This window comes from Eulemur rufifrons, chromosome 30 (genome assembly GCF_041146395.1).
Source record: "Eulemur rufifrons isolate Redbay chromosome 30, OSU_ERuf_1, whole genome shotgun sequence".
In the NCBI taxonomy this organism is placed as follows: Eukaryota; Metazoa; Chordata; class Mammalia; order Primates; family Lemuridae; genus Eulemur; species Eulemur rufifrons.
Genome location: NC_091012.1, coordinates 24,376,041 through 24,400,856, shown reverse-complemented (window position 1 = coordinate 24,400,856; position 24,816 = coordinate 24,376,041). Strand labels below are relative to the sequence as shown.

The window sequence follows — 24,816 nt, the reverse complement described above, 5'->3', positions numbered from 1 at the left end:
GACAGCTAATGGCGGCGGCCGCCTGAGGCGGGCGGTAGAACCGGGCTGCAAGAGGCGCGCGGTGGAATCTTCCCGGCCGCCGCTCCCTTCCCGGCTGTGGCTTCCCGGCGGCGGCAGGACTCGGCGCGCCATGGACAGGCCGGCGGCGGCGGCGGCGGCGGCGGCGGGCTGCGAGGGCGGCGGGGGCCCGAACCCGGGGCCAGCAGGCGGCAGGAGGCCTCCTCGGGCCATGGGGGGCGCCACCGCCGGCTCCCGGCAGCCCAGCGTGGAGGCCCTGGACAGGTAAACGGGGCCCCGGCCGCCATGGCCTCCCGCTCCCCTACTCCCGAGGGCCCTGCGCGAGGCCTGGCCGCCCCCTCCCCGCACGCCGCGCAGGGCCCAGCCGAAGCGGGGGTGGGTGGCCCCTCCACGGTCCCCTCCGCCACCCTGCGGAAACCCCGGCACCCCCATCGGCGGGCCGCCGTCCTCCGACCTGCCTCGGGCCGCGCACCTGGCTCACTTCCGCCTTGTAAGCCCAGCTCCCCGAACCCCAACTGGGGCTTCGGAGCTGTCAAACCACTTCCGTACCACCTCCTACTGCCCTTGGCGACCCCTTGGCTGTCCTTGCCCAGGCCACGAATCCTCGGGGGGCTGGGGGTGGAATTTCGCCCCCGCTCTCCTCTTTTAGCATCACCTTGCCTCTTGTTGTTTTAAGACCCAAATCCCACTGCTGCTGCTTGGGGTCTTTGATATTGAAGTTGGGAGTGGGGACTGGGGGACAGGACCCCGCGGGCGTGGGACCTGGTGCAGGTCAAGGCAAAGATACTCTGATTTGAAAAACTGGATGGAAAACTTCCAAACTGCTCGCGAGGCAAGAAAACAGAATCATTTACTTTCAGTTCTTCACACTTTGAAGGAACAGGTTTATTTTCATGAACTCAGAAGCAAGCCTACTGCATTTGAGGCAGTTGCAGAACTAAGAGAAATCAGTTAGAAGCATAAACTGACCATGTCCAACTGAGAAGGGCCACCCTATCCTCTGAGGACAAGGGATGGCTTATTCTGTAGCCGGGGCATCCAGTTTTCCCACGTCTTGGCCATTTCCCTGACACTGGACTGTGCTTAGGCAACAGCCACTGTTGTAATGTAGCTCAGTCAGTTTCAGATGTTCATTCCTGCCTGTCTTAGTCATACCAGTGCGCTGAACTTTTGGGAGTTTCCAAAAACACAGGAACAACAAGAAACACTCCCTCACTTTGTTTCCACCTCAGTGTAATTACAGCATATTTCAATAAATTAATCACCTAAGTGGTTAGCTTCACTAAAAACCAGTCTCAGCTAAAACAGCACTTGGAATGGAGAGGATGTCACTGGTTTGCAAATACTCAACAATGTATGAGGTCTTGGTGATTCAGAGAATAATACAAGACGGCTTTTGCTCTCTGGCTTACCATCTAGTGGAGAATACAAACAGCCCAAAAATTGAAATTGAATGTGATAAGTGCTAGGGTAGAGGTAGAACACAGAAGTACTCAGGATGGGGCATGTACCTGAATCATTGAAGAAGCTGAAGGAAATCAGAATATGTCACCCCAAAATATGCCTCATATTCTGGTTTCCTTCAGAGCTTTTGAAGATCAGGGAAAGCCTGAGAAAGGTGACATTTGAGTAACGCCTCCGAGAGGTGAGGAATCCAGCTATACAAGTATCTTGGGTGAAGCATTCTAGGCAGAGGCCTGTGCAAAAGCCCTGGGGTGGGAGTGTGAGTGAAGTATTCAAGGATCAGCAAGGAGACTACATGCCACTAGCGGGGAGGGAGAAGTAAAGGATGAGGTCCCAGAAGTCATAGGTACAGATAAGGGAGAGCCTTGGAGGCCATGGTTAGCCACTGGGGGCTTTGGGGCAGAGGAGTGAGTAATCTGTTGTAGATTTCAGTAGGCTCTGCATGGGTGCTGTGTGGACAATAGAGGGGAAGGAATTAAAGCAGAGAGACTAGTAGGTAGGAGGCTATTGTCATAGGCCAAGTGAGAGGATGGCAGCTTAGCCCAGAGGGATGGAGTGGAGAAGGGGAAATATGGTCACATTTTAGATATAATTTGAAGACCTGCAGGGTAGAGCCAGTGGTTTTCCTGAAGATTGGTTGTTGGGTATGAGAGAAGCAGGGAGTATTCCCAGGCATTTAGCTTGTGGAAAAAAGGTGTTGCTGAGATGGAGAAGTCTCTCCAAGTGGAGCAGGGTTAGGAAACAGCAGGCTCTTCACATTGGACATATCAATTATGAGATGCCAATTATCTCGCAGAGCAGATGTCAAAGAGGCAGTAGGTTTATATGAGCCTGGAGTTCAGGGGTGGCATCTGGGCTGGAAACTTAAATTGTGGAGTCATTGGCATGTAAATGGAGCTTAAATTCATGAGGCAAGTGGAGTACTCAGAAGAATGATGGGGTCTGGAAAAGGGAATTGGACTAGGAATAGGGCAGGGTGGATTTCCAAGATACTTAGCAGGTAAGGGAGACCCGACCTGGTGAGCATTCAGATGTGGGGGGAAGTGGTAGGTGAACTCTAAGGTAAATCCTGTCTTCTGGGCCTATGGTGGCTGCATAACTGGCTGTGCTTTGCCCTGAGTTAAGTTGTGGGGCTGAGCTGCCAATGCTGGTATAGACAGGTCGAGTTGGTAGGATCTCTGGGCCAGACTAGTGGAGATGTCTTGTAGGAATATGGGCATCAAAATTGGGAGAGTCTGGCTTGGAGAAACAGAGCTGGGAGCCTCCAGCCTGCAAGTGGTTGCTGATGCCAGGAGTGGAGGGCAATTGCACAGACTACAGAGAAGAGAGAGAGAGAGGAAGAGGAAACATGGCCTCTCTTCTCAGCTCTGTCATCTTGACAAGCTCTGATTCATGCTCTTTGAAGAGGGACCCCTAGAGTGGAGCCTGGCTCTACTGGTGTGGCTTGGCCATGCCTCCTGACTGCGGGGCCCTCATCTCCCTTCTGAATACTGTACTTCTCTTAAAGATGATGCATGCAGTCCTGTAAGAGGATGTGTTTTTCTGAAGGTCATGGAGCTAGCTGGTGACAAAAGTTGGACTTGCATCTAGGCCTCCTGTCTACTAGCCCACTATACCACTCTGTGTGTAACTGCATTGGCCAGGATGCTTCAAGTCTCAGGTGAACAAAAACACAACTTAGTCTGGCTTAAGCCAAAAGGAGATGTCTTGGCTTAGATAACTGTTCCAGATAGGAGGAGAGATGGCCATGAGCACAATTGGAGCCAGGGTTGCAAACAGTATAGTCAGGACTCCCCATCTCTTGGGTTTTTTTGGGGGGTCTCACTTTTTATCTTTGTGGGTTCCTCAAGATAGTAGGGGTGGAGAGTGGCCTCCAGCATCTCTGGGTCATATCTGCACCACTCAGGATCGAAAAGAGGAAAGCCTGAGATTGGCCAGGCCTCGATAACTCACCTACACGTGGGGGCAGGAGGAGGAAGCGGTCAGCCCGCTCCTTCCCTTTCCCCCTCAGAATCCTGTGAAGTAGGGAAGGGCAGTTCCCCAAAGTAGAGAGAAGTGTCCTTATCAGAAGAAGGGGGAAGGGATGCTGGGCAGATGGTAATAACAGGTCACTCATGATCAATAGCTGGGTTTCTACAGTTTCTTCCTATATGCAGCTGGGTGGGTGCTGACAGAAAAAAGCATTATGACGAGAAAAGTATGATATAAGCAGGCAATAAAGGTGACTTAGCCTTTAAAAAGGAAACTCAAATTTCTCTCGTTTCCTTTCTTCTCCCTCTTAGTTCAAATAGATTGGTAAATAGATTCCTGGCATATGATAGGAATTTCTGCCCACTCAGCAAGTGCTTTTACTTACATTTTCAACCACCCAGATAATCTCTGCGCTGTCTTGATTAGAGACTTCAATTTAGATCACTAGCACAGAACATCAGTTTTCTTTATTATTTAGGTTATTTTATATTATTGTCTGGGGATTCCAGGTGTTTCTGTCCTTCAAATATGTGAGTGTGGATTTAATTAGTGATGTGACTTTTTAAGGGCCTGAAACATTATTTACAGTGAAAGCTACCTGCAAGGTAAATTTTCGTTAAGTGTCTTTTGCCTGCTAGATTGATTTCTTCAGTATCTTGACAAATTGAGATAGAAGCCTGGCCCCTAGGGGCAATTGTTAATTCTCTCACTGTCTAGTTTACTTTTGTGGTCCTTTAGGTCAAGTGAGCAAAGCCCGGCCACTTGCCAGTCATGTGATCTTGGGTAAAACTGAAGCCTCGGTTTTCTCATCTGTAAAATGGGTCAGGCTACATGTGTGGAAATGCTTTGAACACTTCAGATCATTGTGGAAGTGGAAGTGGAAGACGCCCTTTTCCTTGCATTGTTGTGTTTTTATATAAGGCAGTTGGCTATCATCTGTGCTGCTGGCTTCAGCTCCGTGAATCAGCCACAGTTGGTTGTGCCGTGTCCTGGAAGGACAGCCGCTTTCTAACAGGCATGTCACCTCTGTGCCTCAATTTTTTCTTCTCAAAAACAAGTTGGCTAGTTCCTGTTCTGCCTTCTTGTCATATCATGGTTGTGAGGCTCTGATATAATAAAAAGTGGAAGACCTTTTGTAAATTGTCAAAGCACTTACTGAAATATAAGGTAGTGTTAGTACTACACATAGAATGTCATTTTTCTAGTCTATTCTTTATAAAATCACATGATCAGCTTTACTCCACTAAGAGTCACTTTCATTTACTCAAAAGTACACTATATTCTGGATTTAAAACTACCAATACAAAGTTGATTGAATGTTTGAAAATTGTATGCTATAAGATGAATATTTCACTTTAGAATTAATTTTCTATATACATTATATTAAGAATATTTCTTCCACATAATTGTATTAGAGTAAAATTCTAATAAATTATAGAGAATAACATGCTAAACTGTCTAACAAGTAGAATCTTCAACTTGTTTTGGAAAAAAAATTGGTTGATTTATTTAAAATTAACCTGGAACCTAATCTTACTTCCTACTCATCAGTCACGATTTCGACTCTTATATTAAATGTAAAGATAACCAAATAGTCTAATAAAAGTTCATTCATCTAAAAAAGGAAATGTGCATACATCCCTATTCAGCGCTCATTTTTTTCTCACCAAGAGCCTATATTTTAAAGTTTTTTAATCACGCTGTTTCTTTTAGTCCTACAGGATCACATGTTGAATGGTGTAAACAGCTTATAGCTGCTACAATTTCTAGTCAGATTTCAGGTTCGGTGACATCAGAAAATGTATCCAGAGATTACAAGGTAAGCAACATCGAGTGCTTAATTCATTTTTAGTGTATTAAGTAGCCAAGAAGCTTTTCAGTGTTAACGCAGGTGAGCCTTTGGCACCCTGATGCTCAACTACCATTTGCTTAGGAGTAAGGACGAAAGGTTCTCTGTTGTTAGATGTGAAATTTAGAAGAGAAATTTTACCAGTATGCAAGATATGTGGTCATTACATTGTGGTTTTGTAATTGAGAGGAAAAGCTATCTTTAGATTATGATGATTCTTTTAAACATCGTGTTCCATTTTACTATACTAAATGCATATATTTTCTTTGTTAGTATTCTGAATTTCAGAAAATATCTTGATGTATAGTATTTCCCTAACTTCACAATTTGTTTTTGTATTTAGGTATTATCTGTGAGTATCAGCATTAACATGTGATACTAGAATGTAAAAAAAAAATTGCAAAATCGCAAAAGAGTGTTATATGGGCAGCCTCATTTTTTAGTCTGTATTGAAGTGAGAAATCTCTTCTTGTTTATTTTAAAAGTTGGATTCCCTGCTTATTCTAAAGTTAAGAGTGATAAGCTCCTTTTTGGCAGAGACTGGTGCTCTTTTACTCACCACTGGTTTCCCAGCATCATCCTGGAGCATAATAGGTACTCAGTAAATACTTATTGAATCAATTAACAAACCAGAAAAATCGATTGCACCATCTTTGTTAAGGCTAAAGACTAACTTTGTTTTAATGCCAATGAACTATTAACAGGTACATTAAATGAAACCATATTTGCATTTCAGTAGTAGTGTTTGCTTGAATTGGGGTTTCAGTTTATTATAGTTATTTTTGCCTGCTAGTAAAAGATGATTGATTTTTCACAAATATGTTTGAAATACATTTGGTATCCTAGACTACCGTCAGTTAATGGTGTCTCAAAATCATGGTCCTTGCCAGCAGTCAACTCTTACAAATAGTCCAAAGACTATAATAAAAATCCTAATTAATTCTTAATAGCTGATCCTTGTTTAGGGGCTTTAGCTTCAGTTCCTCTTTAGCTCATAACGAGTGCAGAAACTGACTCAAGAAGCCAAGTAATTGAGATTTGGCTATGGTGCTGTCTCTTGCTTCATCCAAGCCGGCAGATGCTGTTGATTATGCCCACCAAAGGAAGACATAGCTGTGGGTTAGTAGAAGTTAGATAATCCACCCAGCTAGAAGAGTGACAGTGTATTTCTTAAGAATTTTCATTGCTATCTGGTGTTCATGTTTGCCCACAAAGGAGCAGCTTGGGGCCCCTTGTCCTTAAAACCTGGCTAGGCAAACAACCTGTCTCCAGGTGGGAGAAGTATTTACTACATCGCTGATGTCCAAGTGGCTGGCCACTCAGCAGCTGCAAATCCCACTGGTCCCAGTTGTCCTATTGTCCCCACCTTAGCTGAGAAACTGCCCACTGAGTGGAGAGGCTCAAGGACCCATATTAGCAGAGAATAGCTCTCAGACCTCGGAGTGATTTTCTTTATGGACAATTATGAGTTAACTGTAATGTTTTCATTATGATGAATAGTTGTTAGTGTTGTATGGGTTCTATAAAAGATGGACTATTGACTGTTTGCATGGCTTCCTAACAGTATATTACTAGGTCAGCCTGAATCTGTACATTAACATGAAGCAGCTAAGATTTTTCAGTTTTAGTCTATTTACAAATTTTGTAGCAGAATTAGTTCATGTTGGAATGGTTTAACAGATGGTATTCAGAAAAAATAAGGCTTTTCTTTTAGAAATTAAATTTTGAAGTCCCTATATAAGATCATAGCTAAAGCCTTTGATGAATTATTATAAAAGAGCGTGTTTTATAACCATCTTTTTATATTTGCCCTGTAGCTAAATCTGTAAAGTTGGCGTTAAATTTATAATTCAGGACTTGTTACGCTTTCTTCAAGGAGAGAGTTTTTTTAAATAATAAAAGCATAAAATATTTCTAAACCACAAGGATAATTGTACATGCTATTTATAAAGTAATTCTTAAAATCAGGGTAACCAAGATGGATCTTTGGGACCCCTCTGGCATGGGAACCATTGCATGGGGTTAACCCTGAAGATCCAGATAAAGTTCCTTGAAGATTTAAGTTGCAGTCAACAGTCAATAATATTTGAAATTATCTATTGTGTAAATATCTTATTTGAAATACACACTTAATTTGGGGGCCAATTTATTATAGATTAAACTCAACATCAGTAATTAAATGAGAGCAGATGTTTATATGAAGAGTACACTTGTATCTTATTTGAAATGCTGACTGTCTTCTGAGTTTTAAGCTGCTGAGAGTGGTTCTGTATCATCATCATCATCATCATTGTCATCAACCCTCTAGCACATATAGTGCTCTATGGTTTTATAATACTTTTTGACATGTCATCCATTTAAGCCTTAAAATAACTCAGTGCAGCTGAGCGCAGTGGCACACACCTTTAGTCCCCAGCTACTCAGAAGACTGAGGCAGGAGAATTGCTTGAGTCCAGGAGTTTTATGCTGTAGTGCACTATGATCACTCTTATAAAAGGCCACTGTACTCTAACCTGGGGAACATAGCGAGACCCTGTCTATTAAAAAGAAAATAAAAAACCTGCAATGAGGTAGCTATTATTATAATCATAATTTCACAGATGAGAAAACTGGGGCCTAGAGAAGTTAAGTGATTTGCTTAGGGTCACACAGTTAGAGTTGGGATTTAAACCCAAGTCATTCTGTTGAAAAGCTAGAGTCTTTTTTAAATTTTGTCCCACTCCTCCCACCCCCATCCACTATTTTTCAAAATGTGGTCTTCCTGCAACAGCACTCCCTGGAATGCCTGCACAAATGAAGGTTCCTGGGCCCCATCCCAGACTTAGTGAATCAGAATCTCTGGGGGAGGCAACCAAGTACCTCATATATTTCCTATGTACAATAAAATCTGAAAACCTAGGCTTCCTAGGTTTATATCTGTTGAAATTGGTGCTAGGACCATGCATTTCTGGTACATTCCTACAAATCAGAATAATTAGCAACTCATGTTAAATGTTGGAGAACAGTTATTTTATTATTTACCCATATCATAAATTGTCAGTCAGTGCCGGGTCCGATCATCTAAGGTGTAGTAAGAATATCACTGGTATCACATGAGATGAGTTTAGATGGTACGTCTATGGGCATAGTTTAATAGTTATGTAATTATTTTATTGTGTATCAGAAAAACTAGCACATCAAGCTTTTAATTTAATGGATGTTATTGCTTAGAGCAGGCAAAGTATAAAAAAAGAGTGAATTTTAAATCAATATAAAGATAAATATAAATATTAGTATGGGTAGTATGCGATATGGCAAGCCAAATTTATAGAGGTGGTATGTGAAATGACAGAAGTTTGGCAGACATTGTTCCAGCTGAAAGAGTAGATAGCTATTATGTTACATTGTGGGTCAACCAAATTAATAAATGTATGCTTTAATACCAAGTCATCCTGAAAGTTAACCTGATGATTAAGACTACTAGACGAAATGTAATAAAATATTTTGTTTTAATTGCCCTCTCCCACCCACACTACCAACTCAATTACTTTCATTTTTACTAAGCTAACAAACAGCAAAAAATCTCTCTTTTGAATTTGTCAAAAAATTTAAGAACAAGATCTGAATGTAATCTTCCATAAATTTGATGAAATAATACAGTTACGGATTGTAATGAAACATTTTTAGGAACTATTAGTAGAAGTGACACAGTTGATCACAGCTCCCATTGTTTGGAAAATAGAACTAGGCCAGGAAGAGGGAACATGAGGGAGCAGTACAAACAGTATTGGTTAGCTTTGTGACCTTCTATAAGGAGGCTTACCGTTATCTATCAGGATAAAATGGCTTCAATTAGATTATAAACCTCTAAATGCCTTTCTTTCTACAATATTCTTCAATTATGTCCAAAAGGATTTGATTCTGGCCAGCCTTATGGAAATTAGGACACCATAGTTTTAATGAGATCATCTTCCTTCCACTGGCTCCATCATTATCAGGATCACCTCTCTGTTCCTCCCCTCCTCTTTTTCCTCCCCTCCTCCATGCACACAGAGTAGCTAGATCTCTTCTCTAAACATTCTGAAGAAAAAGGAGAAAATGGAGAAGGTCCTGTACTAATTTTGATAATTAGACAGGATAGTACAGGAATTAAATTCTGGATCCTCAACGAAAATTTCTAGGTCTTTGGAGGGAAGGTGGAGGCAGTGTATGGGAAAGGCTTTATTATGCTTGAGCTGGGTCTTGGTTGATATTTCTTAAATTGGGCTGGGTACTAGTCTATGAAAAGGGAAACTTGAACATGATCTTTCAGAATCTATGCCTATAATCCATTGTTGATAGCCTGGTCTCAAGACTTATTTATTAAATTGGAGGCTGAAAACTCAGATGCCTACATGGGATAGTGAACAAGCTAGGCAGACATGGGGGAGTGCTGTGGAGAACTGGAGAATACAGGATGCCCCCCTAAAAGCAATTAGATTAAAAAAAAAAAAAAAACCCTGCTACCATACCAAACCCTGCTCCAGTTTTTAACCACTGTAATGGATAGAAAAGTGCTATCCTATCTACCAGGGGTTTTGTGAGAAAGAATTATTTCTTAAAAATGTCAAGACTTGGACTTCTGCTTCTGTAAAAAATGGAGCAGATGTACTTATTCTTCACACTAAATACAACTAAAAACTCTGGACATTATCTATAAAGTAAATATAAGAACACTCTGAAAGGTAGAGAGAAGAGGCACACTGGCTAGGGACCTCAGGACCCAAGGAATGACAGACATGGTGGTGAATTCCCTGGGTTTTGTTTTTGCCACATATATCCTAGACATTGTTGAAGAAGCCAACCACGTAGAAATGCCAACAGATACAGATAACTGTCTAGCCAGAGGACAAGAAAAGGGGCAGACTAGCAAAATGAAAACTTTTACACACTAACTAACCACTCTACTCCAGTCAAACACCACAGGAAAAAAAAAAATGCAGCTCTACTTTCACCAGCAAAGCCAATTGGGGAGCCTAGATTCCACCCTTGCCAGGCTGTAATGAGGTCACACCAACCCCCTGCAGGGATGGTGTTAGAGGAGGCCTAGTGGAGAGTCAGGACTTTCACTACCATCCATTGATAAGGAGGCTGCCCCCTCCACTGTGGTGTCAATGAAGGCTATGTGGGGAATAGTAATGAGGTACCTCTTTCCCTCACAGCCAGGGAGGTTTCTGTGGAAGCTTACCTGGGAGCTAGAACTCTCACCCCTGCTCAGTAGTAACCAGGAGCCCCCCAGCCTCCAGTGTGAGTGGAGGCTGACTGGGAAACCTGGACTCCTACCCCTACCTGGAAGTAATGAAGCAGTACCCTCCTTTTCCTGCTGGAGCAGTGTTAGAGAAAGCCAGTTAAAACAGAAGGTTTGAATAAGATCCAGAGTCTCCAAACATAATGCCCAAAATGTCTGGATTTCCATTATAAATCACTTATACCAAGAAGAAGGAAGATCTCAAACTGAACGAAAAAAGAGAATCAATAGATGTCAATACTGAGATGACAGAGATGTTAGAATTTAAAGAAGCCATCATAAAATGGCTTCAATAATAAATATATTTGAAACAATGAAAAAATTGAAAGAAAAGAAATAGAAAAGTTTCAGCAAAGAAATGTAAGAGATAAAGAACCACATGGAAATTTTAAAACTGGAAAATACAAAAGCTGAAATGAACCCAATGGATAGATTCAAAACCAGAATAGAGAGGACAGAGGAAAGTATTTGTGAACTTGGAAATAGAACAATAGAAATTACCCAATATGAATGAGAGAAATGAGAGAATGAGAGATAAATGAACGGAGCCTTGGGGACATGTGGGACTATAACAAAAGATCTAACATTTGTGTCATCAAAGTCCCGAAGGAGAGAAAGGGGGTGGGGCTGAAAAAGTACCTGAAGAAATAATGGCTGAAAAACTTCTCAAATTTGGCATAAGACAAAGCCTACAGATTCAACAAGTTGAGCAAACGCCAAACAAGAAAAATGCCCCCAAATCTACAAGACACATTATAGTCAAACTTCTGAAAACTAAAAACAAAGAAAAAACCTTGAAAGCAATAAGAGAAATACACCTTACCTATAAGGGAAATTAATTCTAATGGCAGTGGATTTCTCATCAGAAACCATGGAGGTCAAAGGAAATGGCACAACAGTTTTCAAGTGCTGAAAGTGTCAAGCTAGTGAAAAATATACTTTGGGAATTAAGGGGAAATCAAGACATTTTCAGATGAAGGAAAACTTGAAGAGAATTTGTTGCGAGCATACTTATCCTAAAAGAATGGCTAAAGGAAGTTCTCTGAACAGAAAGGAAGCAATAAAAGGAGGAATCTTGAAATATCAGGAAGGAAGGAAGAACACGGTAAGCAAAAAACCTCCTAGAACTAATAAGTGAGATTAGGATGGTCATAAGATACAAGATAAATATTGAAAAATTAGTTGTATTTCCATATGCTAGCAATACAAGGAAACCAAAATTCCAAACACAGTATCGTTTACATTAGCATCATAATAATTAAATGCTTAGGTATTGTCTTAGTTTGTTTTATGCTGCTGTAATGGAATATCGCAGACTAGGTAATTTGTAAGGAAAAGAAATAAATTTATTTCTTATAGTACCAGAGGCTGGGAAGTCCAAGATAAAGGGACCAGCATCTGGTCAGAGCCTTCCTGCTGCATCATGACATGGCAGGAGACATCACATGGCGAGAGGAGCAAGGGTGCTAGCTCAGGTCTCTCTTCTTCTTATAAAGCCACCAGTCCCATTATGGGAGCCCCACCCTGATGACCTTATCTAATCCTAATTACCTCCCAATGGCTACACCTCCAATCAACATACATATTTGTGGATTAAGTTTCTAATAGGTGAAATTTGGGGACACATTCAAACCATAGCAGTGGCTGTACCATTTTACATGCCCTCCAAAAGGACACAAGCAATCCAATTTCTCGACATTCTTACCAACAGTTGTTATTTGGGGTGTTTGGTTTTTTTGTTACTGTTGAGATGTTAGAGTTCTTTTTTTTTTTTTTTTTTTTTTTTTGAGACAGAGTCTCACTTTGCTGCCCAGGCTAGAGTGAGTGCCATGGCATCAGCCTAGCTCACAGCAACCTCAAACTCCTGAGCTCAAGGGATCCTCCTGTCTCAGCCTCCCGAGTAGTTGGGACTACAGGCATGCACCACCATGCCCGGCTAATTTTTTCTATATATATTTTTAGCTGTCCATATAATTTCTTTCTATTTTTAGTAGAGATGGGGTCTCGCTCTTGCTCAGGCTGGTCTCGAACTCCTGAGCTCAAATGATCCGCCCACCTCGGCCTCTCAGAGTGCTAGGATTACAGGCGTGAGCCACCACGCCCGGCCGAGATGTTAGAGTTCTTTATATGTTCTGGATATTAACACCTTGCCAGATATATGATTTGCAAATATTTTCTCATGAAATTTGGAGGACACATTTAAACCATAGCAGGTATAAGTCTAACAAAACATGAACAGGACTTGTGTGCTGAAAACTACCAAATATTTATGAAAAAAATGAAAGAAGATCTAAATTAATGGAGACACATACTATGTTCATGTATCTGGATGATTCAACATAGTAAAGATGTCACGTCTCCCCAAATAGATATACAAGTTTAGCACAATTCCTGTCAAGATCCCAGAAAGAATTTTTGTAGATGCAGACAAGATTATTCTAAAATATATATGGAAAGGCAAAAGAACTAGAATAGCTAAAACAATTTTGAAGAAGAATAAAGTGGGAGGAAGCAGTCTGCATGCTTTTAAGATGTTCCTGCAGTAATCAAGACTGCTTGGCAGGGGTATAGACATACAGATCAATGGAACAGAGCACAGAACCCAGAAATTGCCCCACAGAAATATGCTCAAGTGATTTTCTTTTTCCAAGACACAAAATCAATTTAATCGAAGAAACAGCCTTTTCAACAAATGCTGCTGGAGTAATTGGACATCTATAGGCAAAAAATAAAAAAATAAATAAAAACAAAACCTTGATGTAAGTTTCACATCTTATAGAAAAACAAACTCAAAATGGATCAAAAACTTCAAAATATAAAGCTTTTAGAAAAAATAGGAGAATATTTTAAGGATTTGGGGCCAGGCAAAGAGTTTCTCTTAGACTTGACACCAAAAGCACAATCCATAAAAGAAAAAACTGATCAAGATTTAAAACCTCTGCTCTGTGAAAGACCCTGTTAAGTAGATGAAAAAACAAGCTACAGAGTTTGCAAATACCTGTAAACCCCATACTTTACAAAGGACTAGTATCTAGAATATATAAAGGATGCTTAAAACTCAACAGTAAAAAAATTCAAACCATCAAATTAGAAAATGGGCAAAAGACATGAAGAGACACTTCATCACAGAGGATATACAGATGTCAGATAAGCCCATGAAAAGATGTTCAACATCATTACCTAATAGAAGAATACAAATTAAAGTCACAATGGGATATCACTACTTACCTATGGCTAGAATTTAAAAAACAGTGACAATACCAAATGTGGAGAAACTAGATCATCCATTCCTTGCTGGTGGGAATGTAAAATGGTACAACCACTCTGGAAAAAAATTTGGCAGTTTCTTAAAGTGAATGTGCAGCTACCCTACCCAGCAATTGTACTCCTGGGCATTTGTCCCAGAGAAATGAAATCTTATGTTCACATAAAAACCTGTACGTGAATGTTTTTAACAGCTTTATTCATAAGAGCTAAAAACTGGAAGCAACTCAGATATTCTTCAACAGGTACATTGTTAAACTGTGGTACATCCATACATGGAATGTTACTCAACAATAAAAAGAAAAATATACACATAGCAACTTAAGGGTGAAACTTAAGGGAATTAGGCTGAGTAAAAAATGTCAATACCAAAAGGTTAAATACTATATATTTTCCTTTATATAACATCCTTCAAATGGCAAAATTATAGAAATGGAGACAGATTAGTGGTTGCCAGGGGCCAAGAAGTGGAGAAACAGGGAGGGTAGTGGATGTGGCTAGAAAAGGGCAGCATTAGGGATCCCTGTGGTGAGGAAATTGTGCTGCATCTTGATTGTGTCAATGTCAATACCCTGGTTCGGATACTGTAGCTTTTGGTAATATGCTACCATTGAGGAAATTAGATGACTGGTACGTGGAATTTATGTGTTATTTCTCACTATTGCATGTGAATCTACAATTATCTCAAAATTAAAAGTTGAAAAAAATCTTGAAAAAGTCAAGATTTTTACAGACTCCTTTATAATCATATGGCACATAAAATAAATTTTGTGTTATAGTTAGTATTTATAACAATCATGATATACCAAAAGTATTGTTTAAATGAAAAATATAATTATGCTAATAAAGATGTTAGAATTTAGTTAACAAAAAGGATATCAACAGTTATCCTTCTAGTTCAATTACAGATATACTCATTCCTTTTTTTTTTTCCTTTTTTTTTTTGAGACAGCGTCTCTCTCTGTCACCCAGGCTGGAGTACAGTGGCATTATCATAGCTCACTGCAGCCGCAAACACCTGTGCTCAAGGCATCCACCTGCCTCAGCATCCCCGACTAGCTGGGACTACAGGCCCATGCACGTTCCTGGCTAATTTTTCTATTTTTAGTAGAGCTGGGGTCTTGCTCTTGCTTAAGCTGATTTCGAACACCTGAGCTCCAGTGATCCTCCCGCCTTGACCTCCTAGAGTGCTAGGATTACAGGCGTGAGCCACCACGCCTGGCCTACTCATTCCTTTTGAAAGTGGAAATTAGGCTGGCATACTTCAGCCAGGTTGGGATTGAACAGCTCATTCTCCATAGTTCCTGGAGGGCTTTACAGAGTGTTTAGGTCAGGGTTTGAAGGGTATCAAACAAAGTTCAGGTGTGGCTAATTTCCCAAAGACCACGGCTATATTCTGATGACCTTGTTAAAAAGCGTAACAGGAAGATTGTTTGACTATTTTGAGATTTGTATTGGCTTGTATTTGGCCTCTGACTCAAGCCAGCTGGTGAATGCTAACCTGTGTAGAGTTCTGGTTATTGAGACACCAACAAACATGCTCAGTTTTACTACACCAAGTACAACCATCTTCTGACCTAACAGATCAAACTTCTTAGCAGGGTAAAATCTTTTTTTAACTCATCTTCTAGTGATCCAATTGCCAAAGCAAAATTATTTTATTTATAGGCTTTATACCTAAGACAGAAAACAGTGGTGTTTTTATTCCAGTATTACAATCTTTTTTTTTAAAAGAAGGCTTTTGAGGTATAAGTTCAAAGATAACTCATTTATAAAAAATTGAAATTTATTTGGCTTAGAATTTTCTTATGTGATTTATCCAAAAGATCATAAAATTTGGAGTCAGAGCACTTTACCCCATAACTGAGTAGCTGCCTAACAAGTTATTTGGCCTTATTAAACCTCAGTGTCTTCATCTGTGTAATGTGTATTATAGCAGAGGTTGAATATATTAAATAGGGCAACATATGAAAGAAATACATACAAATGGTCACTGCACACTATTACTCTACAAAAATTTATATGTGTAAAAACAAATACAGGAGCGTGTTGTAATTGCTGGACACTAATCCACTTCCATCCAGAAACATAAGGTGAGCACCTATTATGTGCCAGGGGCCAGGCTGGCTGCATGGAAGTCATGGTCAGGCAAAGTTGGTCTGTGGTGAGTGTTAAAATAGACTTGTAGACAGGGTGTGGTGAGAGGAGAGAGGGGGTCAAAGCAGGGTGCTCTGTGAGTTAAGAGTTGAGGGCCTTTGTCAGCCCCCCTCAAGAAGGAGAATAGATCTAGGTGGGACTGTGTTGAGGTCAAGAGCATACTCGCTAAAGCCAACCAGCTTGAGTTTGAATCCTTGCTCTGCTGTTGCTAGTTGTATAGCCTAGGGCAAGTCACCTCGCCTCTCACTGCCTCGGTTTCCTCATTTGAAATATGGGTGACTGGAAGCATTGAGATAACACATGTAAAGCATAAGTAGCATGGTACCTGGTATAAAATAAGCCTTCAACAACTGCGTGTTATTTGTAATACTGGCTGTGTTTGAAAACTTTCTGAAATACTTTCACATTGTGGAGGATTTAAGGTGTGTCACCTGTTACCTTATCAAGAACTAAGAGAGGAGCCAAACAGATTTAAAACAAAATATCAGCTTTATTAATTGATGAAAGCTGGCTTGGAGGGCCTGGCTTTGGTGGGCTGCCTCATCCGTCATTCCAGAATGAAACAAATGCACCCAAAGGCAGCCTTGGACTACTGTGGCCTCTCGTGGGGCAGTGCGCACACAGGGGAACTCCCCACAGGCTGGGGAGAACAGGCTATACCTTCAGGGTCTCCCTGGCAGACAGATCCCAGAGGGGCAAAGTGGAGCATGCCGGCTCCCTTTGCCCAAATTGACCCAAAATAGGTGGTCAGCAGAAGCCCTCACCTGTCTTCTTGGCAGTGCCCTGAAGGTGACATCAAGGGAACCCAAGGACAGAGGAAGGGAGTTTTACCCCCAATACAAACTTTCATACACATTTAATTTTTTTGTTGTTCTGGATTCAGTAAAAGCCAGTTAGAGTGTGATTGGGTAGGTAAAATTTTAGTTAACTTTTGGGCATTATGCTTGCTTTGTTAAATAGATTGAGATCACTATCAACTTTTTTACACCTTCTCATAGGTTTTTTGGCATGTGTAGGAGTTGAGGGAGGGGATGTCGGACATGTCTAGATGGTTATACAAGTTGGAGCAGCTGAGACCCATCAACTCAAAAAAGTTACTTATCCACCCCAGGTACAATTATTTTAACTGATTTAACCCTCCCAGCAATCTGGGGGAGAGGTGCACTTAGCATCACCGGTTTGGAGAAGAGGAGACTATGACTCTGACGGGTACGTGGCTCAAGGTCTTGTTTGTGGCCATCGGTGGAGCCAGAATTTGACTCCAGAGCTAATTTTTTAAACTACTATACCAATTTGCCTCCTTAAACCTTGCTTTGGGAGATACTTCCCTAAGTCTTTTAATGAGGCTTAGATAATTTGACTCCTTGGATTTTAGGACTGGTCAGGGCCATGCAGTCATCCCGTAGACACCCCTCATTTTATTTGTAGAAACTGAGGCCCAGAGTGTAGGCATTAGGAAGTCTTATATCCCCAGTGAGGGCTGTCCCCAGGACTCCTGACTTAAAACCACTCTCTGGCTTCCATCAGTATCAGATTTAAGGGGAAAATGAACCTCTGTGTGTGCCTAAAGTGGCTTATTTCAGGAGAGGGGCAAAATGAACCAGAGAGAAACACATAGGTATTAACTTAGAGACTTTTGGGTAAGCCTCCATTTGCCTTCTCCCTTTCATGCTGAGAACGTTGAGAATTTCATTACAGTAGGTACAGAATTATGTGATTTTTAAAAGCAGATTATCATCTCACCCCTTCTAAACTTTCAAGTTAGTTTCTCCTTCCAGTAGCAAAGGCTTATTGACAAGGAGTTATATCTCCCACGTATGAAGTTCGTCGATTGCACTATTTGGTTCTGCAGTGGATAGTGTGTCCATAAAGGTTTTATTGTGAATGCTGTTTTTTAGTATTTGAATTTTACTAGCGATTGATAGACAAAGCATAAAAACATTAATTGTAGTTATAGAACAAGTGTGAAAATAATATAGCATGCTGGAAAGGAGGTTTGGAGGTAAGGAGGTGGAGGAAAGCAGAGTGGTGTTGATTTCTTCAACAAACCCGAAGGGAGTTAAGAGAGATGTACATTTGAGCAGTCACAATGGGGTTTGGGGCTATGGTTTAAATGTGTTGACTGTAAAGACACCACGCTAAGCAGCACAGCAGAGTTGTTCAGAGTACAAATCCAGAGCCAGACTGCCGGGGTTTCAGTATTAATACTTGCTCTGCCACCTGGAACTCAGCCAGATTACTTAACTGTGCCTTGGTATTCTCATCAAAAAATGGGGCCAATAATAGTTTGTATCTCATAAGGTTGTTCTGAAAATAAAATGAGTTACTAAAGTGCTTAATAGAGTATCTGGAACATAAAAGTCATGAGCATTTGTTATGCAGCTGCTGCTGAAGGAAAACAACAGAACTAAAAATTAAAATTTCAATCAGCAGAGATTGGGAAGAGGAAGGTAGTAGTTTGAGAGTTTATTTTCTCATGTATTAAAATAGGAGGACAACAAACACTGTTTAAAGTTGACAAGTTAAGAAATGGAGGGGTAACCATATTTGTAGCGGTGGAGGCAATCCTCAGGAGAATTAAAAATAGGTCTAGTGAACATGGTTGGCACTGGTGTATGAGGTTCTGGGATACTTTCTGTTTTGAGGTTTTTTTAATTACCATAAGCATGTACTATTATATTTTTGCCAACTTTCTTGAGGTGTAGTTAATAAATGATAAACTTTTTTAAAATAAACAATTTGATAAGTTTTGACATACATGAAACCAGCACCACAAAGATAGATAAGTCCCCACCCTCAAAAAAGCCAGATTTAAATTTCTTAGTCTAAATAGTCTATGTTTAGTAACTTATGTACGGGCTTTAATTCTCATTGAGCTACAGCATCACTTAATTCAGAATATCTTTTTGACTTCAAGGAGTATTTTCTTTTAATGATACAATGTTTTTGAAGTCTGTATCTTCATATTCAGGTGATCTTATGCTTCGTAAATGAAACCATCAAGCTACTAAGAACCTCCAGTGATTTTTTTTTTCTTAAGTATTTTTTTTTTCACGGAACATTCAGTGGTTAGATTATAGGATTTCAGACATTGGAATGGGGAACAGAGATGATTAAAGTCTTCCCTAGACCATTACAACTATTTGCTTTTTGAAAGTTCCATCCCTGCTGAGGTGGGTGATGCTAACTGGAGCTGGCTGGGGGAAAAAAAAAAAAAGTTCTGTCCATTTTGTGGGCTGTTTCCTCTGACCAGGGCTTTCTGAATGTGTGTGCTGCATGTTCAGTTAGGATTCACAGGCACAGGAAAAATGTTGCTGAAATTGGTATTCCAATTGAATAAAGCCTGACTTCCCCACTCCAGGACCAGCCACTACCGCTTACCACTTGGAGCTTCCCCTTTACCACACAGTGGGTGCTGGGACGGGAAGCAGGCACTCTGCCCTCCGTAGAGTGGCTTTAGTTCTGGAGTCCCAAGTATGAATTGGAGATGTCATTTCAATGGAAACCAGACTAAGTTTTGTGGTTAACTCAGTTTTGTGATATCATTAATGCCAGAGCTGAGCTGTGCTCTGGATCCAGTGTGGGGGTTTCTGTGGTTTTTTGGTTTGGTTTTTGTGGGCTGGCTTGGGCACATAACTGCCTTTTTATATCATTGTTTCTATGGGGAAAATGCATTCAGTATTTCCAACAGAAACACAAATGAACTTTTTAAACACAGCCTGTTCACAATAGGTTGTAATAGCACTTGACAGAGGGCTTTGTGTTTAAAATAATGTAGTTAGTCTTAGCCTAAGGGCAACATGTTTCTCCAAATCATAGACTTCCCTGAAAATCATAGGACAAATGTGTTAGGATTGATTTGATGTCGAATGAAACTTAAAGGACAAATGTGTTAGGATTGATCCTCATTGGTTTTATTTAGAGGATTGTGATGTTTCTTAGGGAATGGGCTGTTAAACTTAATGGCATCTTTCACAGGTCAATATTAATGTGTCCATGATGATGATGTTCTGTATTTTAACTAACAGGTTTTCAGGAGGCCTGATATAAGGGTAAGGCTATTTGGCTTTTGGCAGATGGGCCTCCTCCTTGTGTGTGTCTGTGCTTTATCAAACACTTAGTCTATTTAGTGTTCTTTACCCTCTCGGGGGTTTTTATGAGTCACTCAGATGAATTTGCTCTGCTGTGTCATAGCTTTAAGTGTTCACTAGAAATGCTTTATTTGTTACAATGTTTTTATGTGCAATAAAGGCCAATGTGTGTGAGGGCAGGATGCTGAAATTGTTACCAATGTGCAATACTGACTTTTGTTGTACTAAGTGAATTATGACCAAATGGATATGCATGGCAGGGATTTTAAGGCTAGGCCTATTGAGGCCTCTTTTAACCTTGTTTGTCATGTAATTCATGCTAAAGAATTCAACAACTCCCTAAAAAGTGGTCAACTGTCTGTCCTAAGTAAAATTTCAAGTCATGTTTGTGTTTGCATGTTGAATCCAAAAAGCAGAAGTGCTAATTTTAAAGATAAATTTTGCAAAATCAATCCCCATTAGTATTTTTAAAAATGCAGATATTGTAAATTATAGCTTATATTTTCCTCATGATTTTCCTTCCCTTTATTTCAGAGTATTCATAAAGCAAGACAAAGATTGGTAACGTGCATGCATTTAAACCTTAGTATCAGATATTGAAAATTAACCTATTTTCATTAAATGAAAACAATGTGGATTTTGACAGTATCATTTAAGGATTTCAGTTTTAAATTTTTAATTTTATTGAGGCCAATGAAGTAGTATAAAAATAAGAAGGTTAAATCCAATTCTTATTCTAGTCGGTTTACCTTTGTTTAATCTTGTTTTCACCATGTTTTCTTTTGCTTGTGGGAATCATTTTCTTTCATCAATTCACATTGTTAAATATTACTGTTTGGCTTTACACTTGCATGAGTTTGAAATGTATGGGGTTTTTTTGTTCATTCATTTTTCTGTTTTTAAAATTTTAAAGCAAAGAATGATTAGATTTTCTTGGTATTTAGAAAAGGAAATTTCAAAAACTGGCTGCATTTAAAAATTACATTGCCTTGAAAGGTAGCTGTGCCAACTATGTGTTAAATTAAATCTGAGGATAAAGTATAAAAATGTGATAAGTAGTTTTTGTACTTTATTGACAAAAACAAAGGGTGGGAAATAGTAAATTCTTTTAAAAGCTTTACTGTTTCTTCACTAGTTGCCTTTTTAAGAAATATTAGAACCAAAGTGTCATGAAGCAAAAATATATCTATGCTACATTTTTATATTTTATGCTTCAGAGACTTGGCACAACTTTAAAAAGGAGTTGTAGTCTTATCTTCAGTATGCATATTCTTTATACTACCTGCTGAATTAAAAGTCCAATTTTTAAAGTTTAAAAAAATTCTATGAAGAAATTAAGAACAATATACCTTTAAAGTGATTGGAAAAAAATTAAATAAGGATGTGTGACCTCTTAGCTGTTTCTTTGAAGCATGTTAATAAAGTAATTAGAAATATTTAATATGATATTCATAAATCACAGTATTAGCAATAAGCAATAACGTGTGTGTGTATAATCTCTAGCATGTGATATTTGCATGCATGCAGTGGAATTGATCCCTGGGCAATATAATAGTTCTTTAGAGTATTTGAATACTTACTGTATTTAAAATACATGTCTATGAACGGCCTTTGTATTTTGGCTTGACTTTGCCCTTTACCTGGTTTCTGTGGATGCGTTATTTTCTGTGAGCACATCATGTGCCTGCTATTTTTCTTTGCTATATGCTGTAGTATTGCTTGATTTTTAAAAAGATAGTGCATTCTTTGAAATCCGTGATGTATGTTTGCTTTTCATTTTTCTACCCCAACACAAACACAGAATAGATACTCCATTTTAGGCTGAGGATGCTATAGATGGCCTACATGTTATTTCCTTAACTCCAAGGGGGAAAATGTTGTGATTTGCAAAGCCGTGAAAGGTGTGTCGACTTTTACATGCTTACTGTCTCTTTAAAAAAGAAATTCTGTCCTTTCACCTGTCTGTTTGCACGTGTTTCTCTTTCTCCTCTTTGCCTTTTCTTGTCCATGCACCTGGTGCTGTGCAGGAGATTCAGGAAGAACACAATGGCTACCCTTCTGAAGCTGAAGCTGATCAGGTGGCAAGTTCTACGTGTTCATCTGTTTGTAGCTACAGATCATGTATTTAGAAGCCATTTCATACTAGATTTCTAGATGATAAGCAAAGCTTTCCAGATGCTTTTACCACTACAATAGTGTCCTCCTGTTCAAATTTGGTAGATTCCATCATGACATTATTTGCAAAAATTGGTTTATCCAACATTTTGTCAACCAGAAATTTGTTCATCTATGCTTCTCGGTTTCCCCAGATAGGGTTATTGATGAGTTTAATGACCCTCCATCACTGTAGGATTCTGCAGTCCCTTTTTACAAAGACATAGAGGGGACAGATACACATGCTAAGGGTGCCACTTAAAGGTGCGGACGTTGCTTTATTCAAATTTACATGGTCTGTGCCCAGCATGATACCTGGTACCTTGTAGGTATTTATAGAATGAGTACCTATATTTTATATTTATTAATCAGAATATGGAATTATTCATTCAGTATTCTCGAGTGTTTACTCTTTGCTCAGTACCTTTAGACCCTTGCTGGAGTTTTCTAAAGCAGCAGTACTTTCCCCAGTGCTTGTGTAGAAATTCAATATGTGAAATCAATAGAAGAGCAGCTTCAGGGAAGCACGGCAAGCCCCAGATGCTCAGCTGTGTATTTGTCTACCACCACTCAGCCCTACCCTCCTTTAGTGACCCTGAAAGCATCTTGAAAAGCCCAATTTGAAAACCACTGCTTTTGGCATGCAGCCATTATATAAACCATCCACCTGGCAGCTTAGATTTAGGTGGAGGAGAAAAGTAGTGGGAGAGGCCAGGGTCATCCGGGTGGGCTGGAGCCCTCGGGGACAAACTCAGGGGGCTGGCAGATGTCAGCTGGACATTCAGGGTCACTGGAACAAGGTTGGGATAAGCTTATCAGAGAGAATTCCTCAGCTGGGCAACCTTTGAGCAAAGGCACCAAGAGGAATAGGTGTGTTTATGAGATCAAATTTAGTCCACAAGAATATTCCATCCTTTGGTTGTGCTGAACATGGGTTGGATAAATCAAGGATCAAATCATGTCTTGTGTAACCTGGTAGTTGCAGTAAAAGCTTAATATAGCATAAGTGTGAGTCCCATCTCCTAACACCAGCTTTATAGAAGGGAATATACTGTACTCACCAAAACAAACAAAACAACAAGCCTTTAAAAACTATTCTTCTTTTAAGCTCCTATGCTAAAGCTAAATGTGTTTCTTTTACAAAATGAACCTTTTATGGGGAAATCTGAAGCAGTCAGATCATTTGTTTCATTCTGATACTTGCTTTTTCATCATTTAAAAAGTATGTCCCAGATTTAATTATCACTAGTGAGATGTTTGTCTTACTGTGTCTTACCAACAAATTCATGCCTCATATAAATGCACAGATGTTTCAAGCCAAACTTGACATGACTATGGGAAGAGAAAAAACGTTTGATTCTCAGCCTCTATCTTGAGAGCCTTGTGCATTCCTAAAATGTTCCCAATCACCTCCATCTCCTATCTGCAACATTTTGTTAGCTAGTCCTGGGTTGAGGACTTTAAAATGTTTGTTGCTTGCTCTAAAACTTAAAGGGAGTTGTATATTCCTAATCCCCTCCAGATTCAGTTGATTTAAAGCAGTTTGTGTTAGTAAATATATTTCAAAATAATCTCCATTTATTTTAAAATATAAGTTGAGAAATTCTGTATGATATATAGTAATATTTAGCCATTAAATTAAGCTTTAACAATATAACATTTGAAGTAAATTAAACCTCTGATATTGATTAAGATAGCTTTCTCACTTTCTAACTATGTTACAGAATTAGTCACTAGTTCAGGCAACAAATTAAAGCCGACTCAAATTAAGGCTTCTATTAAGATCTTTTAGTGTTTCTAAAACTGGACATTTAAAAATATGTTGGTTTATGCTTTATTGTATAAGAAATATATTTCCAATTCAGATGTGAGTATAAAATTGAAACCATAAAGGGTTCTCCACATCCCCTTTAATGTGTTAATCCCCCCCAAAAAATTTGGCTGAAACTATCTTTAAAAACAATGTAGATGAAAATTTTAAATTCAATAAATTGTTTGGAGGTAATGATGACTCCTAATCTATATTATTTTAACCATGTATCTTTTGATGAGGAGGAGGATAGACCATGTCATTTTGTGCCCTCCCAGTAGAGAACAGACATACCTCTGATGAACATTTAGCATTAATTTTGCTATTTATAGTTTGACTTTTTTCCTTTATCTTATGAAATTTGATGAAACTACTAGTGTTTCTAAATTGACCATTAAGTCCCTTTAATAAAACATATTGACATATTCTGATAACTATGAAAAATAGTTTATGTTGAATTTGTAATAACTTAGAATTATAAAAGACATCCATTTTAAACTACTTTGCTTTACAAAATTATGCTGAAAACTTGGTATTGTCCGACCTGTTTTCCGCTGAACACTAGTGACCTCCGATGTTAACAGGTGTTCCTTGGAAAAAGCAGTCCCTGATAAACTAGGTATGAGAAATGCATTATACTGTAGCGCCCTCTTGCTGATTCAGTGTACATTAACACACTAAAGACTTGTCTCGCTAAAAAAACAGCTTAACTTGTTTTGTTTAACCCAGCATTTTCCAAACTTAAAAAAAAAAAAAAAAGACTTAGTCATGT

The 24,816-nt window shown here is 39.5% G+C and overlaps 1 protein-coding gene across 3 annotated transcripts in view; it reads left to right on the top strand.

The window, feature by feature from the left end:
- MTMR1 (myotubularin related protein 1) overlaps nt 1-24,816 on the top strand; it is a 63,312-nt gene continuing 38,496 nt past the window's right edge. Inside the window, exons 1-3 of one of the 3 annotated variants that reach the window (XM_069464099.1) lie at nt 1-282; nt 5,167-5,272; nt 22,108-22,158. In XM_069464099.1, coding sequence (XP_069320200.1) covers nt 131-282; nt 5,167-5,272; nt 22,108-22,158 — 309 coding nt within the window. In that variant the 5' untranslated portion in view covers nt 1-130. Of the gene's footprint in view, nt 283-5,166; nt 5,273-20,017; nt 20,042-22,107; nt 22,159-24,816 lie in introns of all 3 variants that reach the window. The other 2 variants (XM_069464100.1, XM_069464101.1) reach the window with 2 other exon arrangements.